The sequence below is a fragment of the Solenopsis invicta genome, chromosome 4 (genome assembly GCF_016802725.1).
Source record: "Solenopsis invicta isolate M01_SB chromosome 4, UNIL_Sinv_3.0, whole genome shotgun sequence".
NCBI lineage: Eukaryota > Metazoa > Arthropoda > Insecta > Hymenoptera > Formicidae > Solenopsis > Solenopsis invicta.
This window is the reverse complement of record NC_052667.1, coordinates 23,292,008-23,310,596: the sequence shown is the minus strand read 5'-3', so window position 1 is coordinate 23,310,596 and position 18,589 is coordinate 23,292,008. Positions and strand designations below refer to the sequence as shown.

The 18,589-nt window shown below is 37.2% G+C and overlaps 1 protein-coding gene across 5 annotated transcripts in view; it reads left to right on the top strand.

Moving 5' to 3' along the window:
* The window catches only part of LOC105194927 (dopamine D2-like receptor), a 255,190-nt gene extending 236,848 nt beyond the window's left edge, over positions 1-18,342 (top strand). For 2 of the 5 annotated variants that reach the window (XM_039447829.1, XM_026136380.2), the window contains exons 6-8: positions 3,784-3,978; positions 7,752-8,236; positions 9,565-18,342. In XM_039447829.1, coding sequence (XP_039303763.1) covers positions 3,784-3,978; positions 7,752-8,236; positions 9,565-9,773 — 889 coding nt within the window. In that variant the 3' untranslated portion in view covers positions 9,774-18,342. The remainder of the gene's footprint in view (positions 1-3,783; positions 3,979-7,751; positions 8,237-9,564) is intronic. The other 3 variants (XM_026136383.2, XM_026136382.2, XM_026136384.2) reach the window with 3 other exon arrangements.
* The last annotated feature ends 247 nt before the right edge of the window (positions 18,343-18,589 follow it).

Sequence of the window (18,589 nt, the reverse complement as noted above, 5' to 3'; positions counted from 1 at the left end):
TAACGCGGATAAGTACAAAGCTTGAAATACAATGAGTGATAGACAGTCCGCGATATTTTATTGTCATCATGCAAAGTGAATATCCGCAACTGCATAAAAATCGCACGGGCATCGTACGTAATGTCGTAAACCGAGATAATAGTATTCGTGTTTATTTATGTGTGCACTACCATTTTATTCCCGATGCATCAGAATTGCATATAACGTTACTCGCAGCTTGCGAATTCGATATAAGGATTATTTACCTCGCAAAGTGTCGCGATGATGGCTTTAAAGGTACATAAAATATTCTACTTTAACGTGTCCATCTGTTTTCATCGTCATCATATACAATTTGCGACGTGTACAATTTCAATAAAATACAGCATGTAGGATAGCGGTACGATCACAGCTTCCTACACTGTGGGTGTTACATTATTAAAATTAAAAATTTAAATTTAAAATTGAAAAAAAGATGATTGCGTTAGATTAAAAACTTTTAGTCAATTGAATTTTAACGACGGATAAGGAAAGCTCTTATATTTCGATTAATTGATTTCCATTTAGAAGAAACTTTGAATTTTGGCTTACAATTAGAGTTGAAACAATATTTAATGCCATATTTAATATTCAATATTGTAAATTAAAAAATTATAGGCAAACATGACACGTGTTCAATCAAAGTTTTATTCACCTTTCGAATTACAAATTAGTCGTAATAGATGATTGTTGAAATCGATCCGTGGGAAGGGGGCAGCGGTATTTTTGAAACAATATTTACACAGACCCACGTGAAGCTCGGCCGACGTATACGTTCGTAAATACTCGATATCCCTAGCTACCTAAGAAGATTTTCGAAAAATATTAAGGCGCTTCGTTAAGTACTTGAGACTACTCGCCGGGAGTACCACCAAGGTAAACGAAATTTTCCAACAAACTCCTGTTTACCTTCCTCCCAGCGAAGAGTGCAGAAAATCTAAGTATTTAAGCGCTTGAACGCGGAAAAGGCACGTACCGGGAAAGAGTGGCCGAAAAGCAAGGGTTGCCGCGGCGCATGGAAGGTGTCGTCTTAATTACAAAATAAAAAGCACTATCACGACGCTTATTTTATCTAATGCACGGCATATTGGCAGAATGCTGCGCCGTAGGAAGAATATGTATTTAGTGTTAATCAGTTTTAATAGTATCGAGTAATTTTAATAGATTTAATTAAGATTTCTTTGCGCAATTTAGCAGAACTCTCTCTGTATTCTTTAATATAGACAGAATATTTAAACATTTACAAAGGACAATATTGTCACAGAATATAATTTAATGTAATAATAACTTAACATATTTATAAACATCAAAGCTTTGTGTTAATTTTAATTGCAATATCTGCAGAATATTTTCCTCTCTGATTATTTCCTTCGGACATTAATTAGACAATTTTAAAATTCCTACATTCTTTTTTGTTTCCATATTTAAAAAAAACATTTCTAAAATTCTTCATCTTAGACCAACGTTCATAGTCCGTTCCTAAGACCGATCTCTTTTAAGAACGTTTTAATTACAATCTTAAGATGCTAGTATTACTCTCTGATTGGTCCATGTCATTTTAAGACGCTTAATATAAGAACGGACTATAAATTGAATACCGGTCTTAGTTTTATATTAATTTAGGAAAATGCTCAAGAGTATGTTTATTGTTAAAGAATTAAAGAGAGCACATCTTGAAAAATTAATAATTTCTTTCGATTTAACGGAGATCACATTTACAATGACACATGACGCGTGACGGCGACGAACGATAAATTAAACTTAGGTGTTTACAGTCACAATTGCAATTTGGTAACTTTATCCGCATTTTGATATCTCTCTAGGGTGCAATGTATCCGACATAATCTGGCATCCCGGTTAATCCGCCCACATGCACCCACGCTGTCCACGTTGTCCCTTTATCGACTTTATCACGTGAACCGAGGTTCGGTCGAGAGCACCGAGAAATTTTGATATTTATCTTGGTAATCTAATGCACGAATCCTGTTACCCTGGCACGCGTATCTTATCCCGAGGCTGCACATTTGGTCAGCAATCAGTATAATTAATAATTATTCCACATGATGACGCGTGTAAAACCAAAATTGTTTACGTTGAGATTAAAATGAAATATGAATGTGGAGGAAAAATATCGTTTTAAATTAAGATTGAATAAATTCATAAAACAAAATGTAATTTAATTTAATAATAACTTGACGTCTAAGCGTGTGTGAGATAATTTTAATAAAATTATAAACGTGTTTAAAAAGTTTCCGCGCAAAATAAATGTCAGCAGTAAAACTACTCGCAAATATACTTTTTTTTCTATTTACGAGGTAACATTTATATCAATGTTAATTGTTGCTATTTAATATAATACAAAAATAAAGAAATGTTTACATGTATTTTTTAAAATGTAGATATATATATATATATTTTTTTTTTTTTTTTACATATATGTATATATCTTGAAATGTTTTTATAGCTTTGCATTAATTCACACAACAACAGATTATTAATAAAACATATTATTTTGATTTTAACATGTAATTATACAGACTTTGTCATAAATTAATTTTCTCGCATTAGCATCTTTTTTTATCGCGAAAAATTTATGTGTGTATGTTCAGGTGTGTGCTTTACCGCGTACAGAAATGTGCATGTGAAAACGTCATGTTTTAAGCAGGAAATTTTGAAACGTATCAATACTGACGCGCGTAATATATATATATATATCGCGAATACTGTTACTTCGAAGTTTGATACTGCAAACAGCGGGGATCCAAATTTACGGATGGGAGTGTTAATGAAGCTTATGATAGCTCAAATCGCAGTCTCTTTTGCCGAATACATGAATTATTTTGCAATGCAAAACGAGTTTTGCGCGAGTTGAAGGAAATTAAACATTGTAACACGACTTTACATTATCCTAGCAGCCAAAGTTTCGACAATGACATTTAACGGAATATTTAACTTTTTAGAAAATTCGCGAATTTTGGATATTGTGAGGGAGATTGAAAATTTTATTGCAAATCCGTTTGTAAATTTATTAGCATGTTAAGAGCTCGTTATGCACAAATTAATGTAACGATTTATATTCGATAAAAGCTGTAACTCAAATGTTAAATACAAATAAGTGTTCAACAGAAATTATTACGTTGGCAGTATGTATGTTGGACGACATGTTATCGATCAAAATGCAAGTATTTACAGTTAGCTAAATTAGCGTGCAACAGACTTTAATTTACAACAGCGCGCATTCAATTAAAATAACTCATTTTCTCTCTTATTTTCATCGGTTTCTCTTTTTCCATTCTCTCTCTCTCTCTCTCTCTCTCTTTTTTTCTCTCCATACGTTCTTTCCTCGTCTGCTATTAAATTTTGGATACTTGTATTAAACGTTACACGTTGCTTTTTTGATACATTTTGGTATCTAGTGAACTTTTAAATGCTAAATAGAAAGATAAAAAAAGAAGGATGCATATTTAAATACGTATATTTGTTGTAACTAAAATTAAAGAAAATAAAGTTTGTGACCCGTCACAATTTCGACTTGTTCGCTGTTTCGATAAGAAATTAAAGATTCGTTCGAGATCACAGTCGTAGAAAGGAAACAGCGATGCTCTGTCACTCAGGATCTTGCAGGTGCTGTCAGAAAGCGTGTCGTCGCTTTGTGCATGATAGATACGCTACTTGCTGGATTAACGCTGGTGGATGCCGGATAAACGAGGAAGTGCATGATAGGTGTAGAGGCTTTTCTAGAGGCTTTTGACTAAGATCACGTAGTGGGTATTCTGTGGCAAGGTTCGCGGAAACGGCGCTGGGGGCGGCCGCCCTGGTGGCACCTGGGATCGAGGAACCGACGAACACCGCTTCCGGCAGCAACGAGGACGAGGATGAGACGCCCCTCGATCCCGTCGTCGTCATCTCCAATGACAAGAGCACGGAATTCTTTTTAGCTACGGTCGTCGAAGAAGCAGCGTAAGAATTTCATCATATCTTCTTATCACTCGTTCCACTTCATCCATCCCCCCGTGCGTCACGCGTCCCGAACGGAAGGAAGATGTCGGAATTTTCTTTCAACGATATCTCGGGATCGCATTGTCATGACGTTGTGCGACGCGACTCGTCACATCGACCGTCAATGTAAAAAGCACGGGAAAAGTACGAGATGCGTCGTCTCTGAGAGTTACCGTCTTTCAAGATCGTTAGCGTCGCTCAGTTTGAAACGCGTACCTCTTTGCGATGACAGTACGATATGAAATCGAGTGATCAAAGAGTATCTGCGAGGTCTTTTGTAAAATATATAGTTAGCTTGCGCATAAATTATGCTGCACTAAGCTTGATCGCGGTTATTCGTCTTGATTATTATAAGAATTATACCTATAGATTGGACTCGATAAATTTTAAAATTTAATACATCAATTTCTATACAACATTATTTTAAAATTGTAATATAAAATTTTATTCTATTTTCACATTTGTTGCATCATTAAAAGGAAAATATTACGTTGAAGTAGTTACATTTTTATATTAAATATTCGATGAGAATAATAAGCGCCCTTAAGCACACTGAATAAATTATAAAATGAAATTTATTTCATGTATATTGTGTCGAGAAACGTCGGAATCAATTTATAAAACTTACATGAATAACGCAAAGGGTACTGTGTAACCAAGATACAACTTCTTTTTCCATCTGCTTTTGCTAAGCTCCACGAAATGAAATGGACAGACTTAAAAAGTCGTGGAAGTCTGAAAGGCAAAAGAGATGATTATACGATATTCTATTCATCCATATAACAGAAAAATGGAGAAAATGTTCGCGTTTCTTTTCATTGCCCGCCGCTCAAAATGATCTGATCCGAGCTTCTCCGTATCGTCATCACACGGAGTTTCCTTTTACTGTTTAATTCTTCTCGGTTGCGACTTGCAATTGGAGAAAAGTACGAAACATGAAAATGAAAGAGGACTAAAGAAGCTTATTGTTGTTAAATTAAATTTCCCTCGTGTAACTCGATCTACATGTTATTTAGAGGAATTTCGTATAACAAGCCCAACTTTTCGAGATGCCGCATTATTATCTTTACTTAACGATTGCGCGGTAAATAGGACCCGCAAAATTTCAGTTAATCAGCACGAAAGGTAAGAATCCGTTAAACGAAGCAAACTAATAAAGCGACGCGAGCACGTAGGTTGTGAGCTACAAATTATTTTCCTACCCTTATTGAAGATTTCTGAGCGACACGAAAAGGCTTTGAGTCAATCAAAAGTTTTAGCTTGCCGTTTAATTGGCCAATTGGGAGTCTTCAATTAAGAGGATATTACTTCTGCCTCGCGTGTCGCAAAGTTTGCGGGTTTGTATCCCTTTCGCTTCGAGTCCTCTTCAGATTACATGTAACGTGAGAATAATTGCAGACTCTTTTTGAGCAAGCGGTGATTACTCTTTCCGAACTGTCCCTACGTTCAATATATATAATATACCTGAAGTATACTCTGTCAAGTTACACAAAGAACTATTTTCGTATACATAAAATAGTCTTTCCCAGAATCTTCTTTACACTGTTAAATATTGACAGATTAGATTTTAATTAATTTTTTGAGTTAAATAACATTTTGTTATTTGACTTCCATGTCGTGTGTCAAAATTTATTATTTTAATACAAAGCATGTAGTTTAAAGAAACACTACATCTAATCAACCCATCATTGTGATCGAATTGCTTGTTAGTTTCAAAACAAGCAGTGCGCGTGTGTGTATGTGTTATTAACGTGTCCAATAAATATTAAACTAAATTTGAGTTAAATTTAATAAATTTCTCGAGTTAAATTGTTTAACTCCATTGTTTTAGTTAAATTAACAACATATTGGGTTGGAGCAGTGGCGACGTAGGAATGATTTAAAGATGCTCGAATTAGGTACAATTTGACACAGTAAATTTAATAGTGTAAAGTAATTCCGCGTTTTTTTTTTCTTGAAGAAGTTAAAAGCACGTTTTCTTAAAATGTGGTTAATCATTTTCTATCATGTTTATTTTTTTCTTTTCTTGTTCTTTGAGACGAGACAGATTTTGTTGACTTTTTTCACTTTTTAAAAGCATCTTTCGGTAATTCGTTTCGAACGGATAAAGTGGCGAAGACAATTCCGGACGACGTCGGAACTTTGTCCGATCGGAAAACTCGGACAGGAAGTCACGTCGATATTCGGGACGGCTGACAAGTTGGACATTCGAAAGTTCGTGCGCGTTCGACGATGGAGCAGAACAAAAAAATTCGCGGATTGGAGGAAAAAGAGTGAAGGGGAGCACGGCAGTCCGAACGGCGAAAAGCTGATGATCTCATAATTATTTTCTTCGTTCTCTCGACAATCACTGTACAGTGGATGTCACTCAAAACTGTGTGTGAGTCCGCATACTCTCTGCCTCTCTCTCTCGCTCTATTTCCAAAACTCTATTCAAAGCCCGCGCATAGTACTCGTTTAACGGAAACTCGTTGCTCTGATAGTAATCCGGAAGTTCGCGAGCTAATCATGATGGGGTGGCCTCTTTGTACCGGCGTCCACGAACAATTTGCATCTAGCCACTCGCGTTACCTATGAAAATAGGCCAATCAACTCTGCGCACACGGACATTTCACGGTTATTAATTAGGGTGCATTTTCAAAGCTTGGTTCAAGCGAAACCACCGCACAATTTGGCACAATGTGTGATACGCTGTATTTAATCATTACAAAAGATTTTTGCGTACGGTTGAGAGATTTTGAATACGGTTTATGAACGAATAATGAATCTTAATAATTACATACTGTTTTCAGTTACGCTTCTAAAGATTATATAAAAGAGAAAGGAAAAAAAATGTCACTTAATCTTTTATGGAAGGCAAGTTGTACGTGGTTCTTTATTTTAAAATTTTATATATATATATAAAATTACATAATTATTTAACATATCAACGATAATTTATATTAAAATTTAATAAAAGATATCAAAAATATTTTTCATGTATACATAAATTGAATTTTGTTGTGTAATTGTTTAGGACTTCTTTTTGTGTATCCTTGCCTCTACAGGCTGTAAGACCCGTTGTCATTTGCATGCGTATTTTAATATTGCGTATTGTCTCCTAATTGATACTAATTTGTTGTATAGTCTGATCTCCCGTTTTTGTTTATTACGTTACCACTTTACCATATTCCACCGACCGATGTGATAATGTATCTCGTAGGTATAGAAACGCAAAAGATCTTAAATATTAAATGTAGTGTAGCTAAAAAAATAATATACTATTTGTTTATATCTATAATTATTGCTAAACAATAGAAAAGATATTAAAGCTATTCTCCAAATCGGAATCAATGAAAGATAATGAATATTCTGATTTCAGTACTTATAACTATATCAATCAGTGATATATGCAGTCCTTCAGTGATAATAATTTTCTTATCAAATTTGAATACAAGAGATTTTGAGATCCTGACACAGACATGCAAAAAAGATGAGTAAGAGTCAATATGATTAAAGATTTCGTCTATAATCGTTTCGAATGCACGAATGCAATCTTGCGACAGTAACAAAAAAGCAATAATCATATCAAGAGAAATTTCTGCGAGCCACTATTATTTCTATATCGTCTATCTTTTTGCGTTTCTATCGTAATATCTCAGATCCTAATCCGATTGAATTGCGATTGATGATGCGAGCTGTAGACTCTAATATGAAGCGGATAATGCCAGGTCTTTCTGACACTCGAATGGCAGTTGTCGTTTCAGTGCGGTGGCGCAAGCTCAGCTGACCGGAGCACCGCGCGTGCAGCTGAACGACTCCAGCGGGTACGACGGTGCGGCGAGCAGCACGATGATCCACGAGCCTCTCGAGACGAATTCAAGTCCGAGCCCGAATCCGCGGATCACGTCCGGCCCGCCGTCCTCGTCGACCTCGTCGTCGCCTCCGCCGACGCGAGGCGCTACCAGCGTGTCCTCGTCGACGCAAACGAAGAGGAACGGTAACAATGGTGGCGCGAACAAGCAGGAGCTGAAGCGGTTGAAGAGCGCCGGCTCGCTCCTGCCGCTGCAGCTCGCGAGGACGCCCAGCGTGCTGTCGTCCACCTGTAAGAAGGACCGAAAGAACGCGTCGGCGTCAAGGTTCACAATATACAAGGCCAACAAAGCCAGTAAAAAAAAGAGAGAGAAGAGCTCGGCGAAAAAGGAGCGCAAGGCCACGAAGACTCTGGCGATCGTGTTAGGTAAGTTGCTCGCGTGCCGCTGCATTGATAAGTAGCTGGGCTCGTCGTTCCGTCTCGCATCTGTTATTGATGAGCTCACGGGAGCCCGCGAGTTAAAAGCAAGAACGAAAAGGGCGATACTGCAGATGAATTGCGTATATATATGTGAAAGTCTGAACATGGCCGGGCTGCTGGGCAGATAGACGAGTGGTTTAGAAAAACACCGGAAGATCGGGAGATTAGTTACATGTCCGGCATGACGATTCGTTCGGATCGAACGATTTATCCCTGTAACGATTTCTCGCGAGTAATAAATAAGCGGCAATAAATGTCGATACGAAACTACTACTTCTACTGCTAGAAATGTAGATTTACATGAATATTGAAACGCTAAAATCAATACGAAGAAATACCGTAAAGAAAATACCGTGTACTATAGAGGGAGATGATTTTAAATTCCTTTCGCCGGTACGAAAATCCCTGTATTAGAAAGCTCTAAAGCTTGTCAAATCTGTTTTGAATAAAACAGATTTGATCCTCTGTGAGATTGAATGAAACAGCAGAGAAGATTAGATGGATATAATTTGATACTTTGCAACAAATATTTCTGATATATAAGACGTCAAAGGATAAGTAATTTAATAACAGGACGCTGAAAGTTTTTGCAGTATGTTAAAGTCGTTAACAGTATTTTGCAAACTGCACAAAGTGCTACAGCTTCAAGCACTCGCTTTGTAGAAAATAATAATGGTTAATTTAAAACGTACGCTTCTCACATTATCCCTGACAATAAATGTTGCATTTGAATTAAACAAGAGAAGAGTAGCGGTAAAGAATACAAATTGCATTATTAATCTTTATTCTTAAAATTCTCCGATTATTCTGTTCAAATTAATTCTATTAAATTAATGATATTAAGACGAATATAATCTATATAATAAATATCTTATTATTTTTTATGTAGATATACAAGGTGAACGTAAAGTATCGCAATGATGAAATATCTCGAAAACGAGATATTAGAATATAATTTTTTTACACATTATGTATAAAAATTATATAATTTTATTTAAAAAAGCGATGATTTTTATATGATTTTAAAAACTGATTTTTTTCGAAAACTAATTTCATCGTTATTTATTCCCTTCAGGTCATATAACTTTTGAAACTTTTATAATTTGTAAAACATTCTTTCTCAGATATTTTTTTTTTTTTTTACATGTTTTATCGGTCCGATACTTTTCGTTCGTTTTATGAAAGAGAAGGAGGTAATACGACTAATTAATAGAGATGTATATTATTTACTATATTAACGGAAACACTTTTAATTAATTTCATAAATGTCACAGGTGTCTTTCTAATATGCTGGGTGCCCTTCTTCACTTGTAACATCATGGATGCAATCTGCACGAAGCTGACGAAGGCTTGTCAGCCTGGCGTTACAGCCTTCATCGTCACTTCCTGGTTGGGCTACATGAACAGCTTCGTAAATCCCGTAATATACACTGTGTTCAACCCCGAATTCCGTAAGGCCTTCCGCAAGCTGATCAGCATATAAGCGAGCGATTTCATCCGCTCTCACCGCTGAAGAAGAGACACGGGACAGCAAACGTAACTCGGTGTGAATCGTCGTATTTGTGATGTAACAACGAGACTATAGGCTCTCGGCAAGCTCGCAACAGGTACTGTTGTTCTTGTATTTGGAACCTCAGCAGCTGCGTTTGCCTATCGGTTTTCGCGTTCCGTTACGTGTCAATCCAAGCGAATGAGAAAAGCTGAGTCTCACGAGACACTTCCCCCTTTTCTAACTCACTAGGAAATACGGCCTGCGACGCGGAAAAAAGTCAAGGCATTATTTCCTATGAACGTCATATATACGAGCGATGCGTTCCATGAAAATAATTTATGAAGATTACGAAAGAGTAATTAGAATAATGGAAATAATATCTCTAATTTAATGAAATTTTTTGCGCGTGTGTACGTACGCTGTAAAATATTTAAATATCAATTACGATATTACATATTCGAGTTTGCTTCAGTTTAGAACTGTGTTTCGAGATCGAGAAATAATCAGCGTGCAATTATGCACGAACTGGAAATTGTAAAAATTCACACAAATATTACATTGTTAGGCACCAAGAACCGCCTCGAAAAAATGGCGTTCTTCTTCGCTTAATTGTGTTATAAAGTATTAATATTTCTTTTTCCTCAAATTCATTACATTTAAGACGGATAAATGTACAATACTCTTGAAGATGTTACTCATTGATTATTACATATCTATGAGGGAAAATGAAGAAGATATTTCTTCACTTGGATAAAATTGACACGCGATTAGACAGCGAAAATTGTTTGCTGATAAATTCGTTGTTACCGCCGCCAACGAATTCATCGCGTCCACGTGCGTGAAAATGCGTGCACTGTGATATCGGACTATCGTGGCGTGACGCGCTACGTCACGGAGGACACGCACGTGCGCCTGGAGTACACGTGCACGAACGTTGAAGTTGAATTCTCGCACGAGTAGCTCAAGTAATTACTAAGTAAGGCTTTGCGAAGCAAAAGCAAATACACCGCGTCGATCGACTGTGCGGTATCGCGCAAATTAGCAGGAAATTTAGGTAATCTGTACAAATCACATGCGGCAAGCGTTTACAGCGCCCAAAGGACTCGTTAGTGACAGACTAGCTCTGTGTCGGGGTGTAATAATCGCGCGTTCGTAAGCACGGCTACACCCTTGGAAGATAATTTAAGTTTCGCGATAGAAAGAGGGCAGGTAATGAGATCCACGAGGGTGGAAGAGAGAAGGGGGGGGGGGAGAAGAGAGAAAGAGCGCGGAGAGTTAAAGTTGTTAGAGGTGTATTTATTATGCGAGCATATATTACACATTATACGTCTCCATCTGGATAATTAAGTACGCCATGACAGTATTAACGTAGAACGTAAGTTATAGCAATATTTTTTCGCTCAAAGCAAAAGCAACCGAGACCGCCGTTTGTACGACGATACATAGAAACACGCTATACATACACGCGTGTCGCAGTGTAATTGTATGTATTTATACTTCGGTGCAATAGAAAACTTGAGAAAGAAAGGACGAAGAAAGAGAGAAAGAGTGCGAACGCGTGCGTGTGTGTGAGAGTGAGTGAACGAGAGAGAAATTATGAGAGAAAAAGAGAAAAAGATATATATTACCTATAAATATATTACATAAATAAATTTACGTCCTTTCACGATATACAGGGTGACACCAAGTACGGGGCAGAAGCTTTAGGGCTACATGGAAGAAGATTAACTTTTGGGAACAGTGTACCTTGGATACGCTAGCTTGAACGCTCTTTAATAAGTTACTCATGTTATCAAATCGGAGAATGTAATTATTTCTGAATTAGTTAAGATACCTGTTAAAACCAGTACGTCGAGAATAAGATATTTTTCTGAACGCGAAAGTATTTATGAGAGGAGTAATTGATTGAAGCTTTCGGGATCGTAACCTTTATTTTTGTGTGTGAAAACGGTGCGCTTGTTTTTCGAGAATGAAATTCGTTATTAAATCGCCTTTCGAGAGAGGAAAAGCTTTTGATATTTTGAAAAATTAAAACGCTTAGTCTCTCGATATTTACATATCGAGTTTCTCAGGGTTTCTCAGTTTAGCGCTCTCATCACCTTCCATCGTGATCTATCATTACAGTAATCTGTTCAGTCTACATACTTGTACTCCGTTGAAGGCATTGAACGGTCATTAACTTGCAACACGTGCTTTTTTAACGATGTAACAATTAAACGCTTCGTGGAGATGGATAGTGATTGAATTACAATCAAACTACAGCAGCACAAATTTCTTAAAATCAAATCGTATAAGCAAACGTATATTTTACAAGATACATGCAAATGTTTGTGATAAGGTGCAGGCAACTTAAATTTATATGAAGTACTTAAAAAAATAAAAAGAGTGGCAATGAGAATTTGACACGATAAGTGCGCAAATCAATAATCAATTAATTAAAAGTTAAATTTGATAAACGATCAAATTTTTATTTCATTTTATTAATTTTAATCAATTAATAAATTGAAACAATAAAATTTTGATTAATTAACGGAATGTTTACGCATTGAATATTCTCGTGAATTACGGATGTTAGGTTTTTCTGATGAATTGCGAAGAGTCACGTTATTCAGCTGTAAAGTATTTATGCAACGGATACGTGAACAATAAACGGAGCGTGAACGTGCAAGGATTGAGAACTCCTGATATACATTATTTTACGATTTTGCCATGACGCGTACACACACGTGCAGGTTTAACTTGCGAGCATCGTACAAGCTCGATCGAACGGCGAAATTCCGGAACTTGTTTCAAACCGCTTCGGCGCGCTTTGATATGTAGGATTTGTCGCGATATTCCGATACCAATGCCACCAGTTACGAATCGTATGAATAATCAGGTGGACTTGGAACAATGACGACGGTATTACACGAAGATCGGAAACACAATTCTCGGTTTCACGGCTCGATCGAACTGCAAAAGCGCAACATCGGGATTTACGGGCTCGCGATGAATATAAATGCAAACTATCGCGGTACATCAATTTTTCCTGAACGCAAAAATAGACTACGGGTGTGAAGTTAATGTATCTTACAAAAGAACTAGGAGAAATAAAGATTGAAAAAGTTAATCTAGTAAATGAAAAATTGAATGAAATAGAGTAACGCGTGGTAAGAAGTTCGTTATAGAGTTTCGTGTTACGTTCGGAAGATTTCTGTTCAGACGGAAGTTGCGCCGAGCTTCTCGCGATACTGTGTACGTGTTCTAAGTTCCGATGATCTCTCACGTCCTCTGTTTCGTGGTCAAGTGTGAAATTTGCCGTGACCGAATTTTCAAACATATCAAGTACGCGGCGCGAATGGCCGCCTACGAATCAACCAATCGAGCGAATTAGCTCGGAATTATTTTTGTTCTCTTTCCTGAAATGATGCGGCTGTGTGTATACTTCTCAAGACTTTTCCATTGAGCTGCAAGACGATGCGAATCAACGATCCACTTCCTTCAAAGCTAACAGTGGAGCATCGCTTAACAGGATTCTGCTTGGAAGAGGAAGAGCAAAAGTTTCTCTGAAGCACTTTATTTTTCTCGCTTAGTACCGTTTAACAATCTAGTGTTAACAATCTTACAGCGGAAAGGATTTTTCACGATTATGGCACGAGATGTTATCGCGTTTCTTGATGAAAGTACGTAAACTACATTTATATTTCAGAGACATTCAGTGTTGTCTTGTGGCTATATACTAACACTTAAACCATAATGATATTTAGTAACAGCTTTGAACTTTGTATGATACGATACGCGGGCATCTTGATACAAAAGAGTTATTCCGGTAAGTATTTTTACCTTTCATTTGTCTTCAGTATCTATCGGAGAATGACAGGAGTTAAAATTTATTCTCCCAAGACACCATTTATATATTTTATTTTATAACAAAATTGAAATTTAGATTTAGCGTAAACTATTATATATTTCTCCGTGTGTACCGCGTCAGAAATTAAATTCGTCAGTTTCAATTTGGAAGAAAAAGACAAACATATCCGCACATCGGATCTTATTAGGAGTGAAACGCAGAGAAATGGAAGATACGATCCGTGTCCTGTGTTTGATTAACCCGTGCTGAGAGTTTCACGACTTTCTTCGCAATCACGAAGTTCATGTTTCAACTAATATTTGATCGACGTAATGTGAGCATCTGAAATCATGTTTGCCGAAAATTCAATAATTTCCTCGAATTTTGAATATGAGCGAAGTGATTAGTGCGTGTCTGAGAGAGCATATATAATATAGTTAATCATTTGGATATCCGTTTGTAAACGATTCATTTATAGCATATAAAGCGAACAATGACATTAAATAATATACAATTATAAGCTCGCGCTTAGAGAACGAGGGATTAATCAGATATGACAGTGTTTCGGAATTCGTTAATATTATCCAGTTTAATATTAACAAATTTCTGTTGAAGATATAGTACTAGATCATCAAGAGAAGTGCGATAGCGTCTCTATGCCAAGTACATAAGATCAATCATCCAAACGTGATTATGTTCATCGCATCAATGTCGAACGTTATACTATTTTCCTTTATCTGGAAATTTTACGTTCAAGCATGCTTTTGATTACATTACTTTGGGAATAAGTTTTTCGATAAAAAAAATCTAACGACGCTTTTCTTACGCGATGTCGATGTAAGTTCCTGATTGCAGACACTTCGAACAAAACTGTCGCTATATTGATCCCGAAATTTCGAGATCTACAATCACGAACTACTTGTCTGAACACATATTGGAAGTTTATTTATATGCTACAAATTTACCAAATATTATAACTTTTTAAGGGAAACCTCGATTAGAAGTGAAAACTTGCCAGTGATATATTTTTATTAAAAAAAAACAAAATTTACGTTCAAACTGAAATAAAATTAAATTAAAAGACATATTTAAATAAAATTTTACCAATTACTTTATCTCTATACCTGCTTTTTCTTACGTCTGCAAGTATATGTAAAAGATGATAAAACTGTGGCAAAATAATATTAAATAAACAAAATAATCTTATACAGTCATGGAACGAATTATCTGGACACACAAAATATTTAGAGTTTATTTTATGTTGCAAATTAAAAATATGCCTATGATAGAAATGCATCACTGACAAGAGTTTTCATTTTCAGTCAAATTTTTCTTGAAAAATTATATTTGATAAAACTTTTGTAGAATAATAAATAAATATCTGTATTCTTGTGTCCGGAGAATTAGATTCGTCACTGTAAGCAAAAAGTAATAATTTGTTCCAAGTTTCGCGATCGCATGGTAGCGATTGTCTCCAGTCGGCATTCGCAAGCTCACATTTGAAATGTTAAGATTTAATACTGTTAAGATTTAAGAAACTCTTGGAATGTTTGGGAGTAGAAGAATCTTTATCAATAATTTCATTTTTTGGAAAGAATGTAGCTTTCATTTCAACTCCCTTCTGCTCTTGAAAACTCAACAAGACCGTGCATATATTTTTTACTTAGCATATCTATGTACTTTTACTTTAAAGGTTTCTTTGGAATGTTAGATGTTTGAGATGTACGTTCGGTGACGCATTTTAAATCAGTCCAGATGCAAGTTTTTGCACGGTCCAGAGCGTTGCGAGCAAATCACGATATCGTTCGTTTTGATGTGTGTTATGTGCGTCCGTGCTGTTGCAATAAAGTCTACAATCAAAGCTTTTTACTAGGTTTTTGAATGTTGTACGACGTAGCTTTAAGCTTGCGATGTATATTTGTAAATATTCTACGAGCTCTACACGAACGGATGCCGTCAGTCCTATCGTTGCGTAACAGCTTCGCGTTACACGTGGCGCGGTTTACGACGACGATCCGATCGAGTTGATTTAGGTAAAACGCAATTCGCGTACGTTTCATACGACGCGTAAAACTCGGACGAGTGTGCGGTCACTTGCGATAAATGACACGTGTGCTCGAGCTTGACAACGTCCGGCCGCAGAATCGAACGACATTCGTCGTGATCGGCGAGTTTTTCGCATGGTTTTCTTTTTTTTTTCTGTTTGCAAAACGAAAAATTGCTTCGTTAGTTTAATTCTTCACGTCATTGTGTCAAATGAGTTTCGCGAGTCCGGAATAATCACGCGACACGGTTACCCTTTTAATACGCTAACAATAACGCTCTCTATTTTCATTTTATGTAATTGGCTACGTATGTTTCCGTACAGCATGGAAGACACGTTGCAACATTGTATTAAAAAATTGTAAAAGGAAACTTGAGATCATGCTTGTAGCGTCATTATTAAATTTAACGACTAAGTCAACTTGAAATATTATTTCTAGCTTCAGTTTACGATTGCGTTTTGAGTTCGATAACCATGAGCTGCGCGCACTTTGTAGAATTGAAAAATGCATTTTATATGAAGGTATCATTGAGCACCGAGATCCGCTTCTATCGAAAAATGACAATTCTCATTTCTTGCATTGAAACATTGCTGCAGTATTGCATTGCAATATTTCTAAAGACGGACATTTTATCATTGCTGCAATGTTGCAGCAATATTGCGGCATTTTGCAATATTTTTTCCAATGTTGCAATCTTGCGAAGAAACAATTCCATGCAGTGTTGCTGCAACCTTTCTGCGCTGTATTGGTCTGTCCCTTCTATTTAAAGTAATACGCTCACTAATGATAGTCGCTAATGGAGGTTAATGATAAATTTGTAAAGTCTTCCTGTAAAATAATGTTACGAAAACGAAGACTGTCTCGCGCGCGAATGCAACCTCTTGCAATCTCACAAATTTCGCTCCTTAGAATTCTGCTGTTGCATGTGTTTTGTCGACTACTTTTCAACTTCCTTCTCTCCGCGAGACAAGGTAACGGCATTTTGACAATGCGCAAGACAATATCCCTGTTACGATAACGTTTAAAGTTTCTTGGGGAAGGGGGTGGAGCGGGAACACGAACACGAGAGTACGACTCGGTCGCGGAATGAAATACGGTTTGACGCCACGAGCGAAAAGAGACCCGGAGTTAAAGCCGCGGGGCTTTCAATTCGGGAATAAATCTTTTAATTTATGTAAACCTCCGAAAGGTATAAAACCTACTTAAGTCGCACACCAGCCACAATGAATCCCGCGCAAGCCGGCTGTGAAGTTTTAAATCCTTTTCATAACTCCGCCAGGAAGTTGGTCGACTTTCTCTCTCTCGCTTGTCGACCGATCATCTCTCGACTTATCCCCCGCGGGAGAGCCCCGTCTCTCGTCTTCACCTTCGTAGATCGCGCCATGTGCCACTTAACGTTGTAAAGGGTAAAGAGACTTCCGGACGAAGTCGATCGCTTCTTAATTAGCGAAGTTCGCACGCTTTGCTTTCCGTGCCGCTGACGAAGCGGCGGAGGACAGGTGAGGGGTGAAAGATACCAGAGCGATTCCCCGCGTAATTCTTGCGTTGTCGCAATCGATCTCGAAAGCCACATTCTCATCCCCCGTTTTGCATCGCGTTTAGCGCTAAAGCTAAAGTGGCTTTCCGATCCCGAAGTCTCACCCTCAGAGGCCAATTAATGAAACGAAGACGCGTATCAGGTGGCTACGTTCAGTGCTAAGTGCATGGTGAAGAATACGGGTTCCAGTCTGACGATCTAGAAGAATGTGCAAGCGTGAGACCTAACGGTTGCAGGCGATGTGAAGAGTTAGTCAAAAATATATTCGCGCGAAGAGGGAGAGATAGAGTGAGAGAGAAAGGTATAGAAAGAGAAGAGGGAAAACGAGGGTGGTAAGCCTAGTCTTCTGTTATAGCGTGACACTTTGAGAAAGATGTTACAAAGTTTCTTATAATCCTGAGTAAAATGGCTGTATTTTTCTAACCTGATACTTTCCCCTCTGTACATAGCTACGCGACACATGTATATGATATGTATCCATACACACATAACGATATACGATACGCACGTGGAAGACGATGTCACAATTTGCGAGAGCAAGTCAACGTAGAACTGTATATCTGTGTAAATATATGTCTAATTGGGGAAAGCATGCTTGCGTCTGTTGCATGCACGTTCGTACACGTGGTAAGGGGAGCACGGTGGAGTTTCTGACGATTCCCAATTAGGCGCGAATTACAGAAACTTCCCGCGAAACGATCACGCTGGCACGTTGTCTTTTAAGGATGAAAGTGTTGGGACGATATAACGTGTTAAAAAAAAAAAAAAAACAGAGATATATATATTATACATAGTATGTTGTACGACGTAACGTACGCGCGTGTTACGCCGATGCGTGAGATCGGATGCTGTGTTTTTCCTATGGATTTCTTATTTATTATCACCAATGGTCTATACAGGGCATAGGTTTAAGGAAAGAACCTTTAATTTGCTGAGATTTAAGCCGCGCGAAGAAATAAGAACGTAAAGAGGAATTAAGAAAAAAAAAAAGAAAAATGCTGTATGTATATACTGAAGGCAATACATATACATACTTAAGGGAGCGCGAAAAAAATACGCGAGGACGACACGTTCACACGCCACATGAACATACATACACACACAGAACAAGACACTTGTTAAAAGTAATAAATTATAGTATAAATTAAAGGTGATCTTGTGTAATTTTTACCTCCGGATCGCATCTCTCTTTCCGTGCCTCTCGGTCATTCGACGTTCCAAAGGGGGCGATGGTAAACGTATGATTAAATGTAACGTAATAAATATGATTAATTCGGTTAAACGCTCAAAATAATAAATAGATGCGCGCGTATACGTGAGAGGGTATCGTTTTTGCAACAATATCTCGCTTATTAATGAGTACCGCGTAAAATAACATCGCTAATGAGTTTCGACA